This window comes from Sinocyclocheilus anshuiensis, unplaced genomic scaffold, assembly GCF_001515605.1.
Source record: "Sinocyclocheilus anshuiensis isolate Anshui unplaced genomic scaffold, SAMN03320099.WGS_v1.1 scaffold1240, whole genome shotgun sequence".
NCBI lineage: Eukaryota > Metazoa > Chordata > Actinopteri > Cypriniformes > Cyprinidae > Sinocyclocheilus > Sinocyclocheilus anshuiensis.
In genome coordinates this window covers 1,313,374-1,340,793 of record NW_015542555.1, presented here as the reverse complement: position 1 = coordinate 1,340,793, position 27,420 = coordinate 1,313,374, and the positions used below count along the sequence as shown (strand labels likewise).

Genomic DNA, 27,420 nt, shown 5'->3' with positions numbered 1-27,420 from the left:
TAAAAAGACAGTATAAATCATTATAATCCGTAATTATGTCCCCACTGGATGCAACAAATGCCTCGTTTATAATGCATTTGAATGTTTATTCAATGCTTTTTGAAACCTCCATTTGGCATAATAACAGCTCTGAGTTTTAATGTTTTTGTCTCGTTGCTCCGGGACACGGCATCACAGTATAGTGAGGGGTGTAACATTTCCGTCACACGCTTGAGGTATTCGGCCAATCACAACGCACTGGATAGCTGGCCAATCAGAGCACACCTCACTTTTCAGACCGATGAGCTTTGTAAAAATCAACACGTTTCAGAAAGGCGGGGCATAGAGGAGAAACAATAATGTACAGTATGTGGAAAATAATGTGTTTTTTGAACCTTAATCCGCATAAACACATTTCATTACACCAAATACACAAAATAATGTTCTTTTTAGCAACATCATATGACCCCTTTAAGGAAGAGATTAAACATGATTTGATATTTAAATTAATTATATTAGTTGACTAATTAGGACCCCAAACGTTTGAACAGTAGTGTTCAACACACATTAATAAGACTGGTATCATAAAATTGTTTGAAGACAATAATATTCTTAATTTAGCTATGTCCCATGATGTACATCAACACATTAGAAGCTGTAATGATGTGATTTTAACTGTTAATTTGGTCCCTCCTCAGACGAGATGGCAAGTCTTTAGAGAATTTTCTGGAAGACTATTTTGCTGGGCGACTGAAGCGTTACATCAAATCAGAGCCTGTGCCAGCCAAAAACAATGGAGCCGTCAAGGTTAGTGAGGCACGTGTGTTTAAATGAGCGTGATTGTTTCATTTGGTCTTCGTTAACACAAGTCGCTGTCTGTGGTCAGGTGGTTGTGGCAGATACGTTTGAAGAGATCGCCAATGACCCAGAGAAAGACGTGCTTATTGAGTTTTATGCTCCGTGGTGTGGCCACTGTAAAAAACTGGAGCCCAAATATACAGAGCTTGGAGAACGGGTGAGTTTTACATGACATCAGTGTGTCTTCATTTCTGTCTGAATCACTTCTCACCCTGTGTTTCTGCTCTCAGCTATACAGTGACCCCAATATTGTAATCGCCAAGATGGATGCAACTGCCAATGATATCCCGCAGGGCTATGACGTGCAAGGGTATGTATTCTCTCACTCATCAAATGCTTTGTAGTGATTTTAGCTAGCCATTGGTAATGTTTTGTTATTCTTTTGCAGGTTTCCTACAATATACTTTGCCGCTGCTGGCCGGAAAGATGAGCCAAAACGATATGAGGTAATTGTTTATTTTTATTGTTTCTCATCACTTATATCAACTACCATGTCCATACTGTATATTTGTCATTGTAAATATTCATTCTTTGTATTTTGGATGTTTTCTTTCAGGGAGCCCGTGAAGTGAAGGATTTCATCAACTTCCTGAAGCGTGAGGCATCCAAACCTCTTGTTCTGAATGGAGTCAAGGAAGAGCTGTAAACGTTAAAAGGGAAATTGCTGTATGTTGCGGAACGTTATTCAGGAAGAGTGAAGAATCCTGTAGGATTCTGCTGCAGTTCAGCCATACATATCACCATATCAATAACATAAACCCAATTGTAATTATACAGAGCTCCAGGGCCTCATTTATAAAATGTTGTGCAGAAACCATTGTAAATTTGATTGTACCATCATCTCTCAATTATATGCGTGCATGTGATTTATAGAATGAACGTACGCACAGAAAACGCACATATGCCTCTCTTTCAGATGTGAAATCTATGAATCGCAAGTGATCTTGAACTGAATGGTTTCAGCTCTCTGCCTTCTAAACGACTCCTAATTAATATCATTAACATACGAAAGAGTCATCATCCAAATCCTTTCATTTAGAACAGCGAGCTGCAAGAACAGCTCACATTTTCAAAAAGCTGCAGTACTCGAACAAGAAAAAGTGCGTGCATCTGCTCGGACCCTGACGTGATGCTAAGCACTTTTCCACATCAAAGCCAGTTTTCATCGGTGTGGATTTAAGCGTAAACACACTCTAAGATCAAATCTGTGCGTACTCGCTTTATAAATGAGGCCCCCAATATTTATATTGTCCACATGATAGAAAATAGTGCAGATTGCTGCTTATGTTGAGAGGAGTCCTGTTTTGTTGTTTAATCATTTTGTTCTGTTGCATGAGCTTCATTAATCTGTTCTTTACCGTTTATACTCAATATTTCCATCTGTGCATTAGTTAGCATTGTTGTTCAACATACATTTACAAAAATACCAATATTCATGCCCTGTATGGATGGTAAAACTAATCTGATTTCATGCAGTAGATGCACAGCAATTGGTTTCAAGCAGTTTGTGGTGTAGCAGCATAAGGAGCCATTATCAATGTTTGCAACTGTCATTTCTTGCCGCTGATTTGCTACTGAAGTGCTCAACTGCAAAGGCATCTTTTAATCCAGTCTGTTATGATACGAGTTGAACAACTGGTTATGTAATGTTTATTTATTGACTATTCATACAGTTTGGGTGTGAAATGGATGCCGTTTATATGGTGAATGTTGTCCTGGCGCTAGCATTTTTTCTACGTATCTATGCCTTAAGGTTTAGTATGTAGGTCGTTTTTTTGACATCTAACTGAAGCTCTGTTCAGCAAGAGGTACTCCCTGATGAGCAGAAAATGCTGGTTTATTAAAATAATTGATTTTGGTCAACTGCTTATTTCATGTTCAAATGTTTGAAAACCGAATGTGTTAAGCTGCACAATATTTTCAATTTAATGAAAGTGAACGAGCACCAAGGCAAGCTCCAAAATGAACCATAAAAGTTGCCTATGAGACTTAATATAAAGCATACTAATACCACAGGATATGAAAAACAGCCATGATACTGTTTGAAAACAAAAGCGGTAAGTAAATGACATAAGTATTATATTAGACATTTTGAGTTTATCTCAGAGACATGTAGGACTCTCACACAACTTAGGAAAAGACATTTATTGTGAATTCTGAACCCTGGTTCCTCAACCACTCTAAAGGGAAAAAAAACATTCAACAGGATCAACAAAAAAATTAAATAAAACAAAACATCCAATGCATTCCAACTGATTTACATATTCTACTCTTTAAAGTACTTCTGGTAGAGAGGCGTAAACCAGAGAAGAAAAACCTGGGCCCAGACCAAACATAAAAAACGTCCTAATTGTGGTTCTGTGGTAAATCTAGTAAAATCTCGGAAGTAATCTTGACACCGGAGGAACTTAGCAGGTTGGCGTCGTTCTGACGAGGAGTGCAGGACTGATGATTCAAATAAAACACTTGTCTAGTTAAGACCGAGACAGTTTCCTGATTGCATTTGTCTTCCCATTTCTGGTCTTTTCTAATACATGCACTGAAAGCTTGCAGTCTGTCAACAAACACCAGTCACAGACGATCCCAGCTATATTACTCGGAGCTTAAAACAAATCCAAAATATACTGCCTTTTTCCATGCAACAGCCGTTTTAAAGTAAGCCAAATATCTGGTTGCGAGGAGATATTTGGCTTACTACTTTTATATTCAACCATACATCACATCATGAACTAATACGACAAGTCAATTCATGACACTCTTGTATGTGAACGTTACTTAACCGTAGGAAACTAAAACGAACAGGACCAGAGAGTGAGCAGAGCCATCCTACACGTATCTATCTTTAATTATAACTTTATTTTCTATGTGGAGGTTAAGAACTGAAATTGTTTTCAGAAGGAACACCCCGTTTTCTGTACAGTGTTTCAGAGGTAAGGTTTTTGTTTCTCCCCAGAGTGTTTTATAGTCTCACTCTCTCCGTATTTAAACTTTAGTCTTGGTCGAATCTAAAATTGTTGGAGAAGAGTGAGGCCATGCCGACGGACACACAACCCACCCCATCCCACCCCACCCTGCTCAGGTTCTTAGCGGATCGCTTTGACGGGACTCTTGAAGCTGGAGGCTGCCTGCAGCTGTAGCTGGTAAGCCATTGGGTGAATCTTGAAACCATAGAGCCTGGAAGAGGAGAATGACAGCTCTGAGAAACTGAGCGATTTTAGAGATGTGAGAAAATCCATTTATATAGAGCAGCAGGTGACCGCCATATAAAGGAAAGACAAACCTGGGCACAAACTGGTTGGCAGGCCTCTTTGGCCGATACTCGGGATGCACCATGAAGAGCATGTGGGGGAAACCAGTGCCAAAATAGGCTCCATCGGTGTGATGGTGCCTGGACGACTTGGGTGTGTACACATCCATACACTTAGGGCAGTAGAGCTTCACCATGGCCTCACCAGGAATGTCAGAGAGCCCTGGAGACAAAAGCAGACACTAGACTCACTCGCTGAAACACATGTGAATTGTACCTCAACTTGTAAGCCTCATTTTTATTAAAGGAATAGCTCACCCAAAATTTTTGTCATCTACTCACCTTCATGTTGTTCCACCCCTGTATGAGGTTTCTTTCTTCTACTGAGTAACTAAACAGTTGCTGATCCCCACTGACTTCCATAGTATGGAGAGGAAAAAAAATACTATGGAAGTAAATGGAGACCAGCACCTGTTAGGTAACCCATTCTTTAAAATGTCGTCTTTTGTGTTCAACAGAAGAAAGAAATTCATTCAAGTTTGGAAAGACTTGAGGGCGAGTAGGATTTTAATCGTCATAATTAATTTAAAGGGTTAGTTCATCCAAAAATGAAAATCAGCCTGTGTTTTACTCCCCCTCGAGGCATCCTATGTGTATATGACTTTCTTCTTTCAGACGAATCCAGTCGGAGTTATATTAAAATTGTCCTGGCTCTTCTAAGCGTTATTGCAGTGGGTGGGTGTTTCTGCTCAACAGTCCAAAACGCGTCAAATAAAGCGCGCGCATCCATAATAAAACATGCCTCACACGGCTCCATGGGGTGAATAAAGGCCTCCTGTAGTGAATCCATGCGTTTTTGTAAGAAAAACATTCATATTTAAAAATGTTATAAACTGCTTTCTCTAGCTTATTCTAACTGTCGTACGTGCAAGGCGTTCCGGCGGATGACGTCGGACATATCGTCATGCATGCGCCTCTGAGATATGCTAGTCTCACGAGTTTGTTTACAGGAGCAAAGGAAGCAAAGTTTCCTTACTTTAGCAAAGGAAAACCAGTCTCCTCTTGGCTTATTTTGAAATCCTCCGACATTTTTCTTTACAAATCCTCAGTTTGTACTTCTAATTCGTTTTGTTTTGTTCTCTCTCCATGTTCATCACTAATCAAGCAACGCCAGCATCCTACGTCATCCGCCTGAACGGCTTGCTCGTCCGACAGTTAGATGAGGGATGTGTGAGGGACGTTTTATGGATGCGCGCGCTTTATTTGACGTGTTTTGGACTGTTGAGGCTGCAATATAACAAAGAGTGAAAAATTTAAGGGGGTCTGAATACTTTCCATACCCACAGTAACTCCGAATGGATTCGTCTGAAAGAAGAAAGTCTAACCCTTTAAGGTGTACATATTTTTTACACTGAGTGCATTTACATGCACGTCCTTAACCCGATTATGCACTGAGTGAAGCTGATAACACACATGGTCATGTAAACGTGTTAACCCGCTTTCCTTTATCGGAGTAAGGTCATAAATGGCTTAAGCATAAACCGATCATCACATCTAGATTTTTGCCCTTTATGCCAAGTTCACCCAGCATGTAAACACATTAACCTGCTTTCTTTTGGTTTATCGAAGTGTGCATGTGGTGATACTACGTTTTGATTGCATTGCCAGGTTACTGGTTTGCATGTAAACCAGGACAACGGGTTATTTCAATAAGCTGAATTTTGTGAGTTATCAGCGTATTGGTGTGCATGTAAATGTGCTCAGTGTCAACATGCGATCAGTTAATGAGATCATCGAACTGAGAGATCATCGACTGATTCATAATAAGTGATTATCAACTGATACCAATCAATCAGAGCATCCCTAATTAAAAAAAAAAAAAAAGATTACAATGGCAAACATTATATATTTGAAGTAAAATAAATGGGACACCCACCAATGGGCAGCATTGGCTGATTCTCACAGTAAACACGAGGACAATAGCCAAAATCTCCCTGCTGGTACTTCTCCAGCTGCAAGAGAAAACAAGCACAACTTCATACGTATGAAGCTGAAAACAATTGTCCTTCTTTAATAAAACTATTAAAAAGACTAGATGACTCAGGGATAACGTACCATCTGGGCAATGCCACGGTTAGTGAGGATATAGCGCGCATGGATCAGTCCATACAGCATCTCAGCAGCCTGCTCAATCAGGTCACTCTGGTTAGGGTTGTCCTCCAGCTCCTCATCTGATACAAACACACACAACAACACTATTACACAGCTAGGAAATCACAACGTTTAAAGTCAGCATGACACAGAAATGCGATTAAATCTTTTCTTCCCTAATGTGATGCACATCTGAGTGAAACGCATTCTCAAATGAGAAAAACAGAGTGGGACCTGATTTTGTCCATTAGGAATGGATTGGATGTGAGTGACAAGTTGCTGGATGGGAGGGACTCTTGTCCCATGCTTGTGCCAGTGCACACACCATCAGAGAGGAGTTATAATAACACACGGATAAGTAATTTATAATGCATTGTAACATTCCATAAATAAAAGAACTGCCCATTTTGATTTCATAGTGACTTTAAACAGGGAAATGCAGGTCTTCTCTAGTATGTTTTAAGGTGTTGCACTTAAGAGCAAATGCATTCATGCTTTATTTGCATCACATTTAAATCACTCAAAACAAACTAAGTTACAATATGCGTATTTCTGGGAAACATTTAGCTTTAGGCAGATAATTATGGGCATACATGCATAAAATAAGCAATTGTCTAACTTTGGTTCAAGACATTAAACAGATGAGGAGAGTGAATTCATCTGCTCTCTGGGAGGGGGATTCATGGATTTGGTTTTAAAAGATTGTGCCTAAAATTACATTTTTAATGTGCCTGGTTGGTTGCGTGCACAGCCTAAAGCACATAACCTTCAAGTCACAATGAAACTGATGTGTCAAAACATTGAAGAAAATATCTATTGCTACTTCTGTGTAAATAAGAAAAATAATTAGGGCAGGACTTAAATGTATGCATCAGTGGTTGATTGGATGTTGAGATGTGGCCGTCGCATTCCATCGGGGAGACTGATGAACAGGGTCTGCGTGATTGTGAATCGCTGACAGCTCCAGATATTTAGCATGCCAAATATTTCACGGACGTCGGCGATTCCCTCAGATCGCATCTTTGATAATTCACACTGTGATTGCCACTCGCGTGAACGAGCACCGATTTGCCTCCGATGTCGTGCATTTGTCAGCGATTTCGCAAAACCTGTCGGCGAGTGAAAAATCGGGCTAAAATCGTGCAGTGTGAACTCGGCATAAGGGGAATAAATGATTGGAGAAATCCTGCATACGTCAACAGAGAGAAGACTGTCCTTTTTACCACGGGATTATGGCATTTTGATGAAACTATTAGGTCAAGCATTATTTAAAAAAATAAAACCTACACAAAAAACACATGAATTTTAATTCAACGCTGCCTTAAACCCATTAAAGCCTGTGTTAAACAATCACTGACCAGGTTCCAGATCCAGGATCATGTCAAGGGCTTGTCTGTAATGGGGAACTTGCTCATTGAGTCCTGTAAGATTAAACTTGTCCTGAATGTAGTCCTCATCTACCTGTATGGAGTAAAAAAGAGATGTACCATACATCGATATTAATGCAGACAACGGCAGACTAAATGGTTAAGCTTACATTTTAACACGCTCTGGTCACCCTTATATAGATACACAATATGAGATGAACAAACGAATACAGACCTCACAGAAGAACTCGTTTCCCCGTAGACCACAAAACCAAGAAATCCACGACACTTCCTCTGAGCTACTCATGTTGGGAAACTAGAAAAGAGATAGTAGAACAACATTAAACGATAAAATTAAATAACAGAGACAGAGACAATACCTGCTCCAAAAATTCTTAGTCGGTCTTTACTGGTACTACAGAACGAAAATGATAAAATCATATTGCTGAGTTAATTTGTTTCAGATAAGCACGTTTATTAAAAAAAGCATCGCGTATAACGTTAACTGTTTTCACATAAACAACAGACTGGACTGGCCTGACGCACGCTAACACAGCCGGCTGGTTACCTAATCAGAGTCAATAAAACACACATGGACAAATGCGTTTATGTGTGAGCAAAATGTAAAACCACTGGCACGTTAAAAGGGCTGGTTTGTATCTTGATAAATGTCCATTTCGTAGTTGGTGTGTTCGGCTAACGATAGAGGAGGTTAGCGTGCCGCTGCTAGCTAACGCTTAAACGTAGGCCGCAGCAAATTCGCCGACTGTCTCTAAAATATGTCGATTGAAGAGAGTCCTAACACATACAATTAACAACAAATTCACAGAAATAACTCAAAACTGCGCACATATCGATATTCCTGTCCATTACAGCGATAAAAAGCGTTTATTCGTGTTACCTCAAGGATCTCCCGGGGTCGATGTTAGCCGCAGCGATACAACTGTACGCTGATTGGAGGCTTCTGCTCTACGTACAGCACGTGATCACAAGGCAGGTCACTTCCGCTCTCACAGATCTGCGAGTCTTGTTGGAATTGTAGTCTTTATAATCAGAGGTTTTTCCCATTCGTAGTGTTCTTCTCGCTATTATCTGGACTGGAGAGTAGAGTAGGACCAAGTATTCACGTAATATGTTAATATAATAAAATATTGAGGTTATCGAATAATACTGCAAAACTGACATTTAAGGTTTATGCTAAGATATGCAAAAATAATATAAATTATACAATGCGTGGCTGTACTTTCCCTCCTGGAACGCACGTGGGTCAACCACAAACAAACAACAAAAATGTAACGTATTTACCAATGTTTACAGCAATAATTTAGCACGTTTATAGCAGTAATTGTTGTCAATTGTGTGTACCTAAAACATGTAGAGGAAATCAGTGAAATTATGATGGACATGGTTTGTAAGTATGAGGAAAAAAAGCCTCAAAAGGCCTTAATTCATATTTAGCATACTCTTAATGACACTGATGAAATGAAGTCAAACCACAGATCTTCCATTAAAACAAAAGATTTTTATTTAACTTTTTCTCTGTATACTTTTTATTATAATAAGACACTTCTCTGCTTGTACATTGCTCCCTTGAACTTAAAAATGGCAACAATTGTGTGTGGGAATGTAAGTTGGGGCGGACAAACTCAGATGCATACCAATATACATACATGTGTGTATATCAAGGTTCCAATAATAAGCCATAGATGCTAGGACAGCAGTAACAACCTCAGGTACCTTGGTATAGTTAGAAGTATAATACAATCTCTGAGTATTTCAAGGAATACACATTGCTATTCATTTTTTACTCTATATTGGTACATATAATGTGACCACATCAATGGTTTAGGTTTAAGAGGGAAGATAAACAGCATTGAAAGCCGATGGGAGAACGGCTTCCAACGAATAGACCAACCAAGCTGTATCTGAGGACGAAACCATGCTTGGCAAAACATCTGCAAGAAAAGTAAAATTAACCCACTTTAGTTCTTTTCCTTAGTAGGTAGGAAAAAATATATATATATCGAGTTAACATTTTTTCCACTGCACTTCATTTGGATTAACATATACACACGATCCTAGATAAAATAAACATCCTAATAGTGTCAGAAAAGGTGGGCAATTGGGACTCGTGTTTGCCTTTCACACAGAGTTCTATCCTCAAAAGAACACATTACATGTAGAGATCAGATAAAAATTCACACATACTTTTTAAATGCCCTACTCACACACACATTTAATTTGAAAGCCCTACTTATTACTTCAAAGCTATTCATTAGACCAAGGCATTCCCAGAAAACAAACAAACCCCAACTTACACCATTAGGATACAGATGCTGGTCAAAATGAGGAGGGAACAATGCTTTGATCCGTTTCTTTTTAGACGTCAAGCATTTGTGGTTTCTCAATAACCTGGGCTCAGGCTCCCTGGATGGGCAGAATTTGTTTGATGTCAGGCATATTGCACATTGAAGCAATGTCTCATTTTGTAACACTACTCAAAAAGGGCCACAGACTCCTTGGCATTGACTTGTGTCTCAATGAGATGACTGGTAAATTGAAGATCAGTCCGAGGATGTGAGCAAGACAGCTGCTCATAGTTCTGAGACATGTTTTGGGGGACTTTGGAAACACACTGGAGGAAGAGCTTGTGTAGGAGTTTCCTTTAAAAAAAAAAAAAAGGAAAAAGGGAATTTACAATGCAGAGGGTGGTCAAAGAGTGACTCTCTACACTCCCTAGAACTGTTAAGTGAACATAACAGTAGAACAATACTTGTCATGTTCAATAACCTGGAACTGCAGTATGACACCTAGTCAGATAAGATGCCAAATATACAGCTATTCATTTAAAGGAGAAAGAAAAGAAAAAAACCATTGAACGATCTTTATTCTAAAGGAGTTTTGGAGTTTACTGACTTAATATAAGTGCAAGACAAAAGAAAATCTTTAACGGATGTTCTAAAAAAAAACAACATCTAATTTAATGAGGATCTGACACTAAGGCTAAGAGTCATCTGATTTGATCACAACAGAAACAACCTTAAAACGATGTGATCCATGAAGAGGAACTTTTGAAGGACCTTGAATTAAGATCACCGTCTAATAATATTAACAAGTATAATGTGCACTATTAGACTACAATTCCATGCGGAGGCCAAAACAGCTAAAGAAACTATTTGAAAACCCAAAGCAATGAGCAGAGAGGACCTATAACTTAACATAAGGAAAAATACACCACATAGTTCTGAAAAGTGGGCATTACAGTGATTTTCCAAAAAAAAAAAAAGTCGAGCGTTGGTGAGATACTTGGCAGGCACAATAAATAGCATGTGAGTTTGAACCAAAAATGAAGAGGGGTTTTATTTAAAAATGAGTTTTAATGATCTGCATTGCGGAAGAAAAAAAAAAAAGATATCCTCACCTTTAAGAGGCTGAAAAGAAAAATTAACAACACAAGAAGGGGGAAAACAAATCTATGATACATTTGTTTTCATTAAAAGAGCAACTTCCAGAATCCAACATGTGATGTGAATACACAAGTACATAATAACAACCTTGACCTTTCATATATACTTCAAGCCACAGTTCTTACACAAACACACGTAACGTGTGCATACCCAGCATACACAAACTAAGCACAATTTTGTTAGGTTGATGTCATTTTGTGCTTGTATATGCCAACATAAATGGGCCATGTGGTCATATGCATTTTCAGTCAGCAAATATTTCCATTAAAATGGGGTGTAGTATGTAAAATCTCAGAGTAGAGTTTAGGATTTATGGGAGCATGAAAGGACACAGAGTGTGAATTTCCAAATAAGGGACAAAAAGCTATAAACCAAAAGAACTAGAATGCGTTCATGGTCTTGGTAACTAATCTTTTACGATAATGAAGTGTTAACATGTTAAGGAGGGAAGAGGTTTTACAGAAAAGAGTGGCCAATGATAGAGGGATGCATTTGAAATATTTCCAAATTAAAAAAACAAAAAAAAACAAAGCATCACTTCCTGTTCTTAGGAGAGGGCCAGTTGCCACGCCTCTCACCACGATTGCCCCCACCATTGCCAGCGCCACCCACCGCTCCACCAGCGCCAGGCGGACCCCTGGGGCCTCTTCCTCCACCACCACCACCACCGGCATTAACCCTTCTGTTCTGCCTCTCCATTCCAGGGCGCTGACTGGAGAAGCTTCTCTTGCTGGTGGCCAATTCTTTAGCTGTCATCTCTCTCTCGCCCCCACCGACGCCTCCACCACCTCTTCCGGATGGATAGTGGTGGTGGTGGTGATGATGGTGGGAGGAATAGGGTTTACCGCCTCCTCCACCCTCTCTTTCTCGAAACTCGGTGAAATCGCTGCTTTCGGAGGCTGTTTCCCATTCCTCGTTGGCCTGATCAGAGTTCTGGTTAGAGACGTCTGGAGATTTGGCGCCCCCAGCTGGTTTATGGTTGTGATGGTGTTGAAGGTGCGACTGGGAGTTGCCCTGGTAGTGATGGTGGTGGTGGCTATTGAAATTTTGGTTTCCACCCCCAAGGTTGCTGCTGTTATTATTATTGTTGTTAGAAGTTGCGGACACACTGTGTTTTGCATTTGCAACAGCTGCGGTGGATGCATTGGGAGTGCTATTGGTTTCTTGCAGGGATTTCTGCAAAGGTGAAGCAGGCCGCTGCTGTTGTCCAGCTACGACGTCAATAATTCCACTGCTTCCATTGATACGGGCTGCATTCTCTCGCTCTTGCTTAAGTCTGCGGAATCTGGGAGGCTTGTCCTGCTGATGCTGGGATCGTCCGTGGCGTCTGCGACGAGGGGGGCGCTCAAATCCCTGGTTAGGGAAACCTCGTCCGTCGGGGGCAGACAGAGGAAGAGTCTGGGCAGGAGTGCCAGTGGAATTTGAAGGAACATTACTTGAGGACAGTGGGGCTCCAGCGCTTCCGTTCTCAGTGGACCCCTGTTGGATAGCTGTAGGCACAGAGAGATTAGGTGCGGAGGGATTTGCACCTTGACTCTGAGACCGATTCTGGTCTGCAGCTTTCTTCTTGTCAACATTGGCTCCACGGCCTGAATCTTTAGGAGGGGGTGGCTGTGAGGACGTCTGTTGCTTTCGCACAGTTGCAGATTTTGCAGACCAGCCATGAGAACCAGAGCCAGGTCCAGATCTGTGTCCACCAGACACTCCAGCACTACCTCCACTTCTATGGAGACCTCCTCCAGCACCACCACCACCTCTGCCACGTCTAGAGGGCACTCCTCTTGGTGTGAACACTCTTGTCTGGGAGTTTCTGTTTGGAGCTGAAAAAGATGAAGGGCCTGTTGTAGGGTTCTCTCCTCCGACACCAGTCTTGGTGCTTGGCTTGCGGTCTTCCTTGTCTGAGTGAGCAAGGTCACTACCAGCACTCTCACTGCCTGTTTCAGATCCCCGTTGTCGTCTCCTCTTTGGCACCTCTTCATATTCAGAGCCTTCACTTCGAGTCTCACTTCGGTTCCTAGCACGTCCCGGATTTGGCTGAGAGCCCCAATGTCTATGCCTACCACTGCCAGATGATGCCTCTCGCTTGTATTCTTGATTAGAAGGTGCATGGTGGTAGCCACTGTTGGCAGCTGATCTATAATCCCTGCTGCTCCTGCCACCTGCTTTGCCACGGCTGCCACCACCTGCACTGCCAGTGTAAGTGCCCCTGTAGCCTCGGCCTCTGCCGTAGAACTCTCCTCGGCCACGGTTGGATCGGCTACCTCTGGACGAAGATGCATGGTAAGTTGTGCTCCCTCTTTCAGCAGAATGCTCTCTTTCCCTCCTGGACTGTGGAGCTGAAGAGCCAGAATTCTGGATAGAGCCTTCTCCATTTTTGGATCCTTTACCTGTACCCCCAGTGTTACCTCGCTCCTTTCCGCCAGTTCTGGGTTTATTTGATGAGACTGCATCATCTTTCCCACCGAGTGCTGAGGAGCCTTGAGCCCCAGAGGCCGTTTCTAGTTTGGTTGCGGTCTGGCTAGCATCTTGTTCTTTATCTTTACCAGAGCCTCCAGTGGTCTTTTCTCCTCCTCCTTCACCACCTTCTCTTTTCATCTCTTTAATTACTGGTCTCTTAATTGGACCTGCTCGCTTGGTTGTGGTGCCATCTGATTGAGTAAAGGATTTGTTCTCAGCCCCATGATTTGCAGGCTCTTCAGTATTTCCACTCATTCCAGAGCCCGGTGCCTTTCTGTTATGGGTTGAGCCCCCAGTCACGTTACTGCTACCAGGCCTCGGGCCCCAGTGTGTCTCAGTTTTGTGCTCCCGACTGCGAGGGTTGGCTTTAGGGTGGTGCTGCTGCACAGAATGCTGCTGGGGCTGATTTTGTGCATTTCCCATTTTCTCCTGTTTCCTTCCTGAAGCATGAGTAGATCCAGTATCATGTTCAATCGGTGGTAGGATCTGATTATGTAAGGACTGTTTTCCACTGCCATCTTCTCTAGCTGAGGAAGATGATGATGATGAACAGGAAGGGGAAAGGGACAGCTGATGGAGTGGAGGTGAAGGGTCACTCTTTTTTGGCTCCCCCCCTTTTTCTCGCTCTCTGCCATTCTCTTGCTTATGAGGATGAAGAGAGAAATGAGGGGCGTGAGTGGGGGGACCATGGTGTTGGAGATGCGAGTTGGTCTCCAAGGCCGAGTGATCAGAACGGCCATTACGGTCATAATGGGGATGAGGTGTCCCCCAGATTTGGCTCTGTTGACTACCCTCCTGGTGGCCAAAACCATGCAGTGTTCCTCCACTGCTGGCCCTTTGCTGCAAGTGGGAGCCCATTCTGGATCCATTGTCAGGGTAGCTACTGTAACCTCCTCGCCCACCCATAAAGGGCTGATGATGGGCATGGTGGCTAGTACCCTGGCCCCCAACTTGAATCCCAAGAGGTGGTGGGGTTTGGTTAGATGAACCAGATGGAGAGCTGGGCGGATGAAGTACTGGAGGAGTGTCACTTCTAGAAACATTAAAAAAGAAAAATGTATCATGCTTCTGAAACAAATGAAAGAAATCTGGAATAAAGAATTTTAATAGAAACTGGTTTAAATACAATAACTTTGTATTTATATATGTATTAACCCTCTTAGCGCCAGTCGCAAAATTGCGACAAGACGTCATACCTAATCAAATAGACTGTAGTTCCTAATATGGTGTAATATCTCATTTGTATTCCCTACCACTAGATGGCAGACATGTAGTACTTCGATTCTAGACCAAAATTACGTCACCTTCCTATTCAAAGTGTTTGAGGAAATAGCAGAGCAAGTGAGCTTTCGTGTCATTGATGCGGAAGCAATTCAGTTCATAGCGTGCGAGTAAATTGTGAGATTTGTGAGAGAAAATCGCCAAATGGCTAATGAAAAGTTGTACCATGAGGATGTGTTGCAAATGTTATTCGCCGATTCTGACTCTGAAGGGGAATATTTGCCTTTTGGAAATGACGATCGGTCGTCTAATAATCACGCTTCTCCCGGTACATCTTTGTAGCGCAATGGTGCCGCCGTGCAAGTCGCGAGTGTTCACGAAGCACAGACAAGTGATCATTTCGACCCTTTGCCCAACGGGGATGCGGGTGGCAGGGCAATATCTATTATTTCCTGAATATTACTGATGAACTGATCAAAAAGTAGGCTACTGTTCACATGCGTTTTACTACTATATAGTATAGTAATATAGTAATAATTTAGTACTTTCTCCTGTTTTATTGTTGGTTTCCTCTTTTCTGATCATTTGGAATGAGGATAAAAAGACAAAAAACAAACAAACATGCAAATAAGTTCAAACATCAATTCAATATCTATTATTTCCTGAATATTATAACATTCAAGAGGGCCGCCCCGATGACGTCATAATATGCAAATTAGACGAGTATATTTACAGCCCACATAAACTTTCGGTCATGCCCAACATTTTTCTAATTTACATTAGATCTCTATCTTTAAGCCCTTTCAAGCCACAAGCTTTTGAAATCTTGATGTCAAAATCCAGCATTTTTCCAAAAAACCCTGGCGCCTAAAGGGTTAATGTTTAAATCGCTTCTTGTTACCTTTGACCTTTGCCAGCCTCCTCTTCCTCGACAGCTTTCTGCCGTAGGGGGGAGCTTAGACCTCGACCCTCAGTACCCCCTGGAAAAACATCTGGTCCCCAAGCCAGTTTGGGATCCATTGGAGGTGTGCCACGATGGGGATGAGGGGGTCCACCATGCTGCTGCCTATCAAACGGATCTGACCCAGAGCCACCTGAATCAGAACGCTCTCGACTCATCATCCCTGAAACATAAAAGCCCCTATAATCTCTGGACACCAAGACTGTCTGACTAATATTCAGTTGATCTCCGTTATTTACTAACCAGATGGATGCATGCTGGGAGTGTAGTAGTCCATGGGTGGGGGACGTCCCTGCATCATTCGTGGGTCCATGTAGGGCATCATCATCCAGCGGGGATCAAAGTTCATAGGCAGAGGTGGAGGACGTCCCATTGAGCCAGGAGGGTAAAGGGTTGGCTGTTTGGGCCCAGACTGTGGTGTGGTACCTGGAGAGGGGCCCTGCTGATTCTGAGGCTGGGACTGGAGCTGATTTTGGGCAACCTGGTTATGTTGCTGCTGCTGCCACTGCTGCTGCTGCTGTTTGAGAAGTTGCTCCTGTCCAAAAATGATACAGACCACATTTTATACAATAAAAGTATTTTTTATGTTTGTCAAACTTTAAACCCAGTATCTGAGTATAAAGACGTATATTTGTTAGTATGTTAAAAGATTAAAATGTTCTTTATATTTTTGCTTGGGTGTGAAGGTAGTGTACTCCTATTACAATAATCAAATTAACATAACTCCTGAAAATGGACTCAGTCACACGCGTCTAATCTTAAAACTCTAGTTTGAAGGGATTAAAACTAAAGCACTGAAGCACTAATTGTGAGAGTCAAGTTCATAATTTACACTCCATCCCTACTGTGTTATTCCTATGTATGTCTGCACTATCATGTATGTCTGCACTGTCTGTACTTTCTTCTGCACTGGTAGCTCCTGTCTTCAAGTCAAATTCATTGTGTGTGTAAACATACTTGGTAATAAAGCTCTTCTGATTCTGATTCTGATTAATGGATACGACTTTTCCCATATTTAGAGACAAAACATCCAACACAAACCTGTTGTTGCCTCTGAAAACGAGGAGGAAGCGATTTTTGATACTTGGAAAAGCTCTGCCCAGATGGACCACTTCCCTGCCGTCCTGTTCCACCAACATTTTCAACCACCTTCACTGTGTCATCTCCACCTCTAGTGCGGATATGCACCACAGGTTCCTCCTTGGCATCTCCAGGCACTGGGACATCCAGGGTTTGTGGGTGCTGGGTGGGTTGAGGCTGCAGAGCCTGCTGAGACTCTGAATGAAGAAGAAATCATACATGTTACATATTACATTTCAGCTTACTTAAAACAAATACTGTAATCTGCTCATCATCTTATACAACAAATTCACCAAGGAAAGTCCACCAAGTATTAGAACGATGAAGAAATATATTGCCCATTCAACCAAAACACTAGACATTTTTTGTAACTATTTATGGAATACTAACCAGTGTTGGAGTCATGGCTGCTGTTGCTGCCAGCCCGCTGTCTGTTATTAATATTCAATCCTAGTGTTGCACTGCTTCCCTGAGAAGATAATAGAGGAGGGTCTTCAGTGTCCACACAGGGTGATGGTGGCTGACTGACATTGGGAGATGAAGCAGATGCAGACAAGGAAGGACTAGGACTGTTGGTAGGAGCATCACTGGGGGTGCTGGGTTTCATAGTCTGTTGCTGCTGCTGTTTTTCATCAAGTCTTTTCAGCTTCTCTGCACAGGCAGCACGGCGCTCCTCCTGCATCCTCCGCTCCTCCTCTTCACGCCGCCGACGGGCACGCTCTACCGCAGCAGAGATCTCAGTTGATGACTGCTTCCTCCGTTGCCGCCATGTCTCATCCTCATCCTCACCCTGTTGCTGGGGATGCAGAGTGTTGGAGGGAGGAGGGGTCGGCCCACCAGGCATTGCCCCCGCCTGCTGCTGTGCCTGGGCACCACTGGGCTTCTGGGGGGCTAGGATGGGGCCTGAGATTGGCGACTGGTTCGAAGGCCGGTCCTGTTGACAGAAGGCGGTTTATTAACTAAAGTTCACCAATACAACCACCACCTCCTAAATCACCAACATGCTATTGCTAGTAGGGATGCTCCGATCCGCCTTTTTCGCCTCCGATACCGATTCCGATACCTAGGGTTCGGTATTGGCCGATACCGATCGCGACCAGGGTTTAAAGGCTGAACGAATGACTGACAGCCACAGCGGAGAAAAGAATTTGTGTGAACTTTAATGTAAGGACTTAAATATGCTTATGTAGCTCACATTAACCCTTTCGCACGTGAGTTTAAAATATTGTAGCTGAGCCCCCAGCGTGAGGTTTTTTAAGGCGACCGTTATTTTAGAATGTATCGCCTTATTGCTTCCATGGCGGCGCGTCATGCTTGTCATGTGACACAACGCAGCCACAATAGATCTGTATGACACATGGATCGCTTTTATTTATTTTTTTCGAGTGTAAACGAACCGGTGAACCGGTTTTTTCAACCGGTTTATTGAATCGAACTGTCCGAAAGAACCGGTTCGCGGAAAAGAACCGAACTTCCCATCACTATTATATGGTTGAAAACACTGAAAATTTGTGATAATATGACAAGCGGTCAGCGTGTCCAATCTGGCTCCGCGCCAGCCAAAGCGCGAAAGCGGATTTAAATTCAGCAGTTGATGACGTGACGCACTGAAAGTTCTAATCACACCGGAGTGATCGTATGCTCCAGGGACCAGCCAAGACTTATCACACTGGTGTGATCGTACGCGTTAAAGGGTTAAGCTATCATATGGCTTCAGAAGTAACAGAATAATTCGTACAATCGAGAAAAAATAAATAAATAAATCTCGGATTTAGATTGGCCCTCTCTGACCGATACCCGAGCCGAGAAAAATGGCACTATCGGAGCCGATACCCGATATGAATATCGGATCGGCGCATCCCTAATTGCTAGTGCTTCATGTCGTATCCATCCTATTTCTTGGACTCTTTCCCCATGTACCTGGCGATAGTAGGAGTAGGGCCCTTGTCCAAGAAGTGGACCTAGTGGGGGGGAGGGCTGCTCCCTTGGGCCACCTAGTCCAGGCCTACGCCCCTGCATAGGGGTACATGTATCAATAAGCGAGTCATCCAGGAAACACCACAAGCATGTTCCTGTCCTCACAGTGACTGCACACTATTTGGCAAAGGCCAGTGGTACCAAGGGCTTGGACCTGGATGGGGAGATGAGATGCATACCTGATAAGATCCTCCGTTTGCCTGACTGCTCCAGTTGCTTCCACCCTCCTCGGCCCAGCCTGGCTTGCTGGAGGGGGAAGCGGAGCCATCTTCAACAGAGGAAGGAGGGGTGCGGCGCGAATCCCCTCCACTGTCGGATGCCCGGGAACGTGAAACAGGTGCAGGCCCATCTTGGGATCTCTGCTGCTCCCTTGGCTCCCTGTTACAACAAAATATAAAAACAAAGTTTTCAAAAAGAACTTCAGTGTGCAAAAAGTTAAATTAAACGACCAATGGGAAAACATTTTGGAAATGCTTACCGGGTTCCATTTTTGTTTTCAGACCGTTCCTCTTCCCCATCATCCTCTCCTTCATCATCACTGAACTTCAACTTTGCGGAGTAGTCAATTTCTTCCTGCGCTCCTGGAAACAAAGCAAATCACCAAGAAAAGGTTACTACTAGTGATGTAAATTTTCGATCATTTCCATGATCGATCGTTGTTTAAATTAATGATCAATTAATCTATTAATCGTTAATTTAATACCTTAATACTGCGAAATGCATCTATTGCAGTGGCATATATTCACCGGCATGACAGGATGTGCAAATGCCACTCAAAACGCATGCTTTCTCACCCGAATTAAAGGGGTTTTAGTCTAAATAAAAGGCTAGTAGCAGGACTGTAAAATGAATAGATGTGATTATGATCATTTGATAAAATGAAGAGAGCGCTCCGTAGTACGGATCATTTTACTTTGTTGGCTGTTTCAGATCCCGTCACGGAGACCGCTGAACGCGCCTCTTTAAATAGTTTCATTGTACTCGTTGTTGTATTTTAAAACACAATCGCAATGTTTGCAATTTAAATTATTGGCATTTAAAATAAAATGATCCCAAACGTTACTGCGGCTCGTGGGGCTGCACCGCACAGTCAGAGAACCGCTTCTATCGGCGGTGCTACGGAAAACACTGCTGCTCACATGAAACATTTTAATGCAAGTATGAAAAGATACAAAGCTTTGTTTATAAGAGAAATTATGGGTTATCAGGCAAACGTTACATCGTGACTATGGGTTTGCATTCATGCTGTTCAGGCTGGTCTTTTGCCACCTGGTTCTATCTCCCCTTCACGCCCCGTGGTGGCGTGTAAAGATTGCAGCAAAGAGTATAGAAGACCAAGAGACGCTGATGCTTTTTGGGTAATAGCCACTAGGTGGCACTTCGGTAGCGTGGTCGCCATTTTGGAGTAAAAATTCCAACTGGACAACAGCACAGATACACAGAAATAGACAGAATAACAACGAAAGAGAAGTCAAAGTGGAATAAAAGAACGCAATGTTGGGCAATCCACTGCAAAAACTATCAGTGTGACAGTAAAAATCTTGCCTTTCATCGTGTTCCCAAAGACCCTGACAGGTAATTACTCACAAAAGTGTAAAAATATTTTGTGTTTTGAAGTGGGACGTAGCGCTGTCTTATGCACCTACTGACTTTAACTGTTTTTAGTCTAGTAGTAAACTTAAATCCTTTTAGGAACTGCAGGTCCTAGCCATAGAAACCATAATAATGATTTATATGGATATGACTCTAAGTTATAATGAGCTTATTGCAACTTTACACATTTACAATTACTTACTATATTATTATTTACTATTACTCCACTAGGTCTGAAATATATTGTACGTTTTAATCCCCCTAGAACACACTACAAACATGATGATCTAGATTAGAACATGATGCATTGCTGTGTCTCTGTCATAATTAAATAATTAAACAATTTTGGAGAAAGTGGCTGTACGTGTCTGGTTTTTTTTTTTTTTTACATAAAAGTTTTTTTTGTTTACAGTCTTACTTTAACGGACATTAATATAAGACAATACTGCAAAAACAGTTTACTGTCAAGCTGTTATATTCCTGTTATATATCCAACATTCCAAATTTTTCTGTCATTAATTTAATTTCATATGTTGGTATTAATTCAGTGTTTATAATGCTAACACTTGAACTTAAAATATTTTCAACCAAAACTGACATGGTTTCTAGAGAGCAAAAGGTTTTGTGAAAAAAAGGTAAGACTTTAAAATAAAGTCTGTAAAACAAACTGTTAAAAGGATTTGATGATCACTAGTCTAGTGATTGAATGTTATTGTTGTCATCGTTCAGGCTGTATTTCAGCTTCAATGCACGTTTTTTTTTAAACAAAGCTGCTGATATTTGCCATAGCGACAGCAAGAAGCTAGTGCACTGCCGAGTCGCTTTCACTCCAGAATGGCTGAAGCGTAGTGCTGCTGCTGGACTTCTATTGGCTTTCACTTCTTGTCAGTATAAGTTCTTTGATCGCAGTCATCCAAATGATGAAAAAGTATTACCATAAACAATGTATTTATGTGACACCACGAAATAAACGATAGAGCATAATATGAAACGATAGACTTTTTATTTCGTATTTGCGTATTTTTTGCATCTCTTACTGTGGTAAATATGCGGGGGGAAATGAAAGATTTCATGGCCATGAATTAAGAATTCGTTCCTATGACTTAATTCGTTCCCTTATATTAGTTAAATCATGGGTTTTCTAGGGAACAAATTAATGAAATATAGACAGTGCCCCCAAATTATTAAGTTGAACGTAGCAACAAATTAAATTACGAATTATAGCCTAAGCCTATATATAGACCTGTCCTGCTCGTGTCCCGCAGCCCTGTCAAAGTGCAGAGACCAGTATGAAACAATTATATCTGGGGAAATTATAATTAAACATGACTTAGTTACTACATTTCAATACAAAATAAATTTAAATTGTTTCTGTTTTAATGTACTTTTAAAGTTAGGATGACATTAAAAGCATAATTTGTACATTAGTGTATTATTTTCACCAAAGATCCAGCCCTGTCACTGTCACTCACAGCCGCTTGCATGTGTTTTGTGCATGAGCCGCACACACCCCAAAATTAAACTGCTTAATCGTCCATCGATAGCTTTAATCGATTGCATCTCTTATCAACAATTAATCGATTGTCGATTAATCGTTGACATCCCTAGTTACTACGCTGTCGTTATACGTTGTACCTCTATACCAATATTGAAAGAGCAATAAAAATGCTGGGTACAAATTTTTTTTTGCTCACTAACATTTAGCCACTGTCATTTGTTAAACAACCACAAAATAGGCGAGTTACCCAATTATTCCATTCTAATGTGCCAGAGTAATGGAAAGCATTCCTCTTACCAGCCCAGCCCTCATCTCCATCATGGTCCAGCTCATCCAGCTCCTTCAGGTCATCCTGTTTGAGGATGGATGGGCGTTTTACCACTTCACCCCGGGGGCCTCCAGGGGGCCGCCCATCTGGCCCTACTCCACCCTGTGACCGAGAAAACCTGGCAAGAAGTAATTGGAAGAAAGTTAGGAAAACCAACTGGATGACTGTGGAAATAAATATTGAATGAATGAATTAATTAATGTAGATTAATTTCTACTCAGTATTTGGGTTGTGATGGTGAGGAAATTTTCCCACCGGTTAATTGACGTGTGACAACACCGATAATACCGGTATCACTGTGGGGGCAGGGGCGTTCCCTCTTTTCCTCGCTTTCCTTCGCTTTTAAATAGCTTGCAAAAGCGGCGTGCGCATTTTACTTTCACTTTCAAATAGCGGCAATTCGGCATAAAGCAATTGTTCGTTTTTAGTTCGTTTGAATTTTCCCTCTTTTCCTCGCTTTCCTTCGCTTTTAAATAGCTTGCAAAAGCGGCGTGCGCATTTTACTTTCACTTTCAAATAGCGGCAATTCGGCATAAAGCAATTGTTCGTTTTTAGTTCGTTTGAATTTTCCCTCTTTTCCTCGCTTTCCTTCGCTTTTAAATAGCTTAAAAGCACCGTGCACATTTTATTTTCACTTTCGAATTAGCGGCAATTTGTCAATTGCTTGAATGCAACAACAAAATACAACGTCAAACTCAAAACGCATTTCGTTTCGAAACTAAATCATCCGCCATCGTCTTGTCTGTCTCACCCCACTCTTCTTGTCAGTCAGCTCGACTCACTCTCCTGACTGGATAAATGAAATCTGATCTGTGTGATGCGACTGTCGTTCGGCACGCTGCATTGAGCACCGTCAGCACCGTCTATCGTGGCAAGCCTACTCAGTATAAATATAAATATTCTTACCTAGGGGCCTCATTTGGGGGTGGGTACCTGTACGGTCCCTGTGGACCATAAGGGGGTGGGAAGGGCAGGTATGGTGGATACATCTAGAGAAAAACATCCAGAAAGAACAGAAAGGCTATGAATGCACTGAACAAATCAATCACAGTTTTAGACATTCTCTACAGATGGGCCAAAATGAAAATGTTATAAAACTTACGAAGGGAGGCATGATGCCTCTGTAAGCCTGGAACTGCGGGCCAATAGGTGGCTGGGGGAGGGGAAGTGCGGGGTTGCCGGTTGGGGAAGTTCTAGGCGGCCCATGAGAAGATGCATTCTGCTGTGGGATGGGAGGGGCCCCAGCAGCACCCTCCATCACCATGGCTCCCCCAGCACCGCCCTCCGCAACTGCCTCCCCAGCCAGGGTGGGTGCCAATGCCCGGCCCCCACCATCCCGCCAGCTTGTTACGTCTGGAACATAAAGCAACAAATTATTAATTGAGGAACTGCTGAGAACATGTGAACCAGTACGAATCAGAAGCACTAGAAGATAACAGATATAACATGAATACCACATGCTCCAAAACACAAATCCCCACAACAATTATCGAAAGAAGAAAAGGGCCATCATGCTTACTTTGGGGGCGGAGGCTTGGTCCTGGCCCATACCACTGATCTGCAGTGGCCTGTTCTTTGCCAACTCTGTCCTGGTCTCCAGCCGCCTGCAGGGTGGGAAATTCCTCGCGAGAGAATGGCGACGGTTGGTTTGATCCCTTTCCACCTGTGAAGGAAAGCGAAGGGAATTGAATATCTCTGATGTATAAAGAAGATCCTTCATGACAAACGTCACTTCTCTTGTCCAAGCATAACATGATGAAACAAAGATTAACAGCAATAGTTTTACAGGAAGTGTCCACTGATATTTTGCACTGAAACAACCATAACTTTACATTTCTTAATATTCCTTACTGAGAAATATAATCATTAGTCCTAATTAGAGTAATTCAACTAATGTTCGATTTCAAGTTCATCACCCTAATTTGGTTTTATGAAATACTGCTGATTAAAAAAAGTCTTATAATTAAACCAATATTTTATATAGGAAACCCTTTTACTACTTTGAAACTGTAGCCCACCAATCTCAATTTTTTAGTTTCAAACACTGTACACATATGCCGCTTTTTCACTGCTTGGTACGACTTGGCTCGGTACGGCACGGCCAAAAAGTGAACCGTACCGAGCCGTACCGTGCCGTACCATGCAGTGGAAAAGCGCCAATAGTGAGTTGTCCTCTTGGTACTGTATCTTACCATCTCCTTGTACTCCATGTGTAACACTGGCCGGAGCCCAGGACCTTGGCCCTGCGGCTAGAGCTTGAGTTGGGGCCTAAGATACATACAGAATTGTCAAGAACCAAACGATGTACCAGAGTAACAAAAAGAATAATTAATTAATGTACATTTAAGCCAAAAATCCTGAGTTCATTGACTTTAAACATGTTCACTGGTATGTGTCTGGTCATACAACAACTACAGCTGTGAGATGCGGGCTTCATTAGCTCAGACTTGTTGAAAAACAAGTGCATAATGTTGGACATTATTCATGTTTGTGTGATGGCACCTCTTGAGCTGGGGGTGTTCTCGGCACGCTCGGCGCAGATGTCTGTGAGACCACAGGCTGCTGCGACTCCGGCTGCACTGCTGACAATACATCGGTACTACAGGGAAAAAACAAAAACAACAGACATTAGATGGCAGGCATGGACATGTATCCAATCAGACTGCATTTACAGACAGCAGAGAGTGGAAGGTCTCCAAAGATAATTATGCCTTTGCCTGAGTTTTCTACAGTCCAATCAAAACCAGACTTGATGTGATTTTTCTATACAAACAAACGGATTTAAGAATCTGGGGGGTCCATAGTGAAAACAATGCACCATTAGAGCACATTGTCAGTTAACTGAGCACTTTTTCAAAGGTGATGGTGATGGAGCTGGTAGGGGTTTTATATTTATTGTGTGTTAAATTACACAAAGAATAATGTAATGTAGCTCCCATTTAGAATGGTGAGCATGCCTCACCTCTTTGGGTCTGCTTGTTCCTGCTTGCTTGCCCATCCTGTGCCGTCTTTGGGAACGAGCGAGACGTTGGGGTCGTTGCCTTTGTTCTCCGCCTTCAAACTAGGCAAGTTGGCTGGGGGGGGCATGCGCCGTGCAGAGGCAACTTTACCAAGAGACTGTAAGCCATGACGAGGGGCAACTGAAAGTAGAAGAGCGACAGGAGGAGTAAATAAACAAGCGCAGAAACCCAATACCATCTTGAGGGACGCAGCCTGAGACTAAGCAGGAGAGACTGCAGCATGCGCAAAACCATCAAACTCCCTCATCCATTATGGCTTAGGAATGCTTGGCTGGCCAGTGAAAGGAGCAAGACTATCTTGTGTGGATTTGTTTCAAATGGTTGACTCGAAATTGACTTGGTCAAAAATCCCACTTTAACACGCTCACAACAGACTTGGCCCATGCAAAATAGGTTGAGCATTGCAAAGATCAGTCGTTGGCGGTTTCAGAAGCTGAAAAACACATCTGTCCCGACTTTCAATCCCCTGTTTGTTCCCTGGAGCCAAGCAGCCTGGAGTGCTGGGAGAATAGTATTTTGGAAAAGAGGGCAGTTGGTAGTTCAGCTACTGAATAAAACATAAGCAGGGAAAGCGATGAACAAGACGAACTCTGTCTTAGGTCAAACCTCAAAAGTTCAGTGAGCTGCCCTGGACAATGCTGACACAACTGGAAACAGTTTAAATAACACTAGGGTGGATCCAGAGTGGGATTTAAGAAATTTAGAAATCAATGAACATGAAGCGGCTTTGTTTCAGAAAGGCCCGACAGATTATGTTCTTACACGGCACACTGCAAAGAACTGCATTGTCTTAATATGCAACCGCTGTATTACACAGTTGTGACAAAGACAGATGAGCTGCATCAGTCCAATCAAAACGGCACAGATGGCACAGCAGCCATCACCTCCTGCTAATACATGAAGTGTCTTGCAGTGGAAACCCAGTGCCCTATGACGATTTCCAAGATGCAGATAAAACGGATGGAATCACAGAATCCAGTCTCAAAAATGGAATTTACAGAATAACACAGAATGTGACTGAATTTCGTAGTAAATCAAAAGAAGGGCTGTACACTTAATTCAATTGAGATATGGACAAGTGTCTATAAATATTAAAGGGCAAAAAGACTGCGTGACTCTATGTGAATGAGCAGAGCAGTTTCATCTACTACACACACTCAAAAATATCATATCACAAATTTTTTTTTATAAATTTTTTTTTTTTAATATCACGATTTTATCACGATTCTTTGTCATGTTGGTTTTACTATTTTGCAAGTTGTCTGAGCAGTACAGCCAAACGAATTTCCCCATTTAAAAAAAAGCTTTACAAGTTAAAAGAATTTAAAATAAGAATAGCAGACATTTAGGCCAAAGTGGGCGAAGATAAATATCTTTGTCATTAATTAGGGCCCAAGCCAGTAAGGCGCAGGGCCCTATTGTTTTTCTTAGTATTATTCTTATTCTTCTTATTATTATTACGATTCTTTCTAATTTTTTTCCACGGTTATTGGGGCTTTTGGGGCCCTTAATGTGCTCAAAAACTCTTGAAAATTGGCACACGCCTTGGAATCTGCGGCCATTAGAGCCGGGCAGAGACTGGTACACGGGCGTGGCACAGGGGCTCTACAGCGCCCCCTGGAATACGGTGGGACATATATCATACATACTTGCACGTATACATATGAAACTCGGTACACATATAGATCTCATCGAGCCAAACAACTTTCACACTGCATGTCTTAAGTTCCGCCCAACAGGAAGTTGGCTATTTAGGGTTTTGTGAAAACACATGCTCTGGAATTTGATATACTCGTCCTAGGTTTTTTACTCGATTGCCACCAAACTCGGTCAACATGATCTCAAGACATTGGGGATGAAAAATTGTGAGGGGATTTTTGATATCTCAAACGGTTTGCCCGTGGCGAGGCAATGAATTTATGGCGAGAAATTAGAAACAGGAAGCGTCTAATAACATCCACATACATTGTATGATTTTGATCAAACTTCAAGGGTTTGTTCGTTGTATGATGCCGATCGCATAGATGTGACTATTAGGAGTCAAAGATATAGCGCCACCAACTGGCGGCAGGAAGCGTGTCATTTTCAATATGCTTTGAATTCAGCGTCTTATTTTTACCCGATTTGCTTCAAACTTCAGCAGATTAATGTCAAAACACGGCCGATATAAAACTGTTGAGGGGATATTGATATCTAAAATTTTGTTGCCATGGCAA

At 42.1% G+C, this 27,420-nt stretch overlaps 3 protein-coding genes across 6 annotated transcripts in view; 1 reads left to right on the top strand and 2 right to left on the bottom strand.

Moving 5' to 3' along the window:
- pdia8 (protein disulfide isomerase family A, member 8) overlaps window positions 1-2,898 on the top strand; it is an 8,797-nt gene extending 5,899 nt beyond the window's left edge. The window contains exons 9-13 of the mRNA XM_016494051.1: window positions 678-786; window positions 866-994; window positions 1,068-1,147; window positions 1,226-1,283; window positions 1,394-2,898. Of these exons, the coding sequence (XP_016349537.1) occupies window positions 678-786; window positions 866-994; window positions 1,068-1,147; window positions 1,226-1,283; window positions 1,394-1,483 (466 nt within the window). The 3' untranslated portion in view covers window positions 1,484-2,898. The remainder of the gene's footprint in view (window positions 1-677; window positions 787-865; window positions 995-1,067; window positions 1,148-1,225; window positions 1,284-1,393) is intronic.
- A 69-nt stretch (window positions 2,899-2,967) lies between these two features.
- csnk2b (casein kinase 2, beta polypeptide) lies at window positions 2,968-8,589 on the bottom strand. Its single transcript, XM_016494052.1, has 7 exons — window positions 8,504-8,589; window positions 7,838-7,918; window positions 7,594-7,696; window positions 6,200-6,315; window positions 6,021-6,096; window positions 4,118-4,307; window positions 2,968-4,011 (listed from the first exon to the last, which is right to left on the bottom strand). Exons 2-7 carry the CDS (start codon window positions 7,907-7,909, stop codon window positions 3,921-3,923), a joined length of 648 nt encoding a protein of 215 aa, XP_016349538.1. The 5' UTR covers window positions 7,910-7,918; window positions 8,504-8,589; the 3' UTR covers window positions 2,968-3,920.
- A 515-nt stretch (window positions 8,590-9,104) lies between these two features.
- LOC107694359 (protein PRRC2A-like) overlaps window positions 9,105-27,420 on the bottom strand; it is a 41,612-nt gene continuing 23,296 nt past the window's right edge. For 3 of the 4 annotated variants that reach the window (XM_016494049.1, XM_016494048.1, XM_016494047.1), the window contains exons 3-17: window positions 25,147-25,324; window positions 24,687-24,783; window positions 24,377-24,452; window positions 23,704-23,847; window positions 23,287-23,537; window positions 23,091-23,173; window positions 22,154-22,302; window positions 19,244-19,346; window positions 18,945-19,143; window positions 18,709-18,801; window positions 17,179-17,722; window positions 16,750-16,985; window positions 15,952-16,243; window positions 15,649-15,871; window positions 9,105-14,559 (exon numbers count right to left, since the gene is read on the bottom strand). In XM_016494049.1, coding sequence (XP_016349535.1) covers window positions 11,604-14,559; window positions 15,649-15,871; window positions 15,952-16,243; window positions 16,750-16,985; window positions 17,179-17,722; window positions 18,709-18,801; window positions 18,945-19,143; window positions 19,244-19,346; window positions 22,154-22,302; window positions 23,091-23,173; window positions 23,287-23,537; window positions 23,704-23,847; window positions 24,377-24,452; window positions 24,687-24,783; window positions 25,147-25,324 — 5,624 coding nt within the window. In that variant the 3' untranslated portion in view covers window positions 9,105-11,603. The remainder of the gene's footprint in view (window positions 14,560-15,648; window positions 15,872-15,951; window positions 16,244-16,749; window positions 16,986-17,178; window positions 17,723-18,708; window positions 18,802-18,944; window positions 19,144-19,243; window positions 19,347-22,153; window positions 22,303-23,090; window positions 23,174-23,286; window positions 23,538-23,703; window positions 23,848-24,376; window positions 24,453-24,686; window positions 24,784-25,146; window positions 25,325-27,420) is intronic. The other variant, XM_016494050.1, reaches the window with a different exon arrangement.

Coding starts and splice junctions, on each gene's coding strand:
- csnk2b (XM_016494052.1), bottom strand. CDS start 7,909: ATGAGTAGCTCAGAGGAAGTGTCGTGGATTTCTTGGTTTTGTGGTCTA. Junction 6,097..6,199: donor ACCGTGGCATTGCCCAGATG/GTACGTTATCCC, acceptor TTTCTCTTGCAG/CTGGAGAAGTACCAGCAGGG. Junction 4,308..6,020: donor TCAGCCAATGCTGCCCATTG/GTGGGTGTCCCA, acceptor TTTTGTCTCCAG/GGCTCTCTGACATTCCTGGT.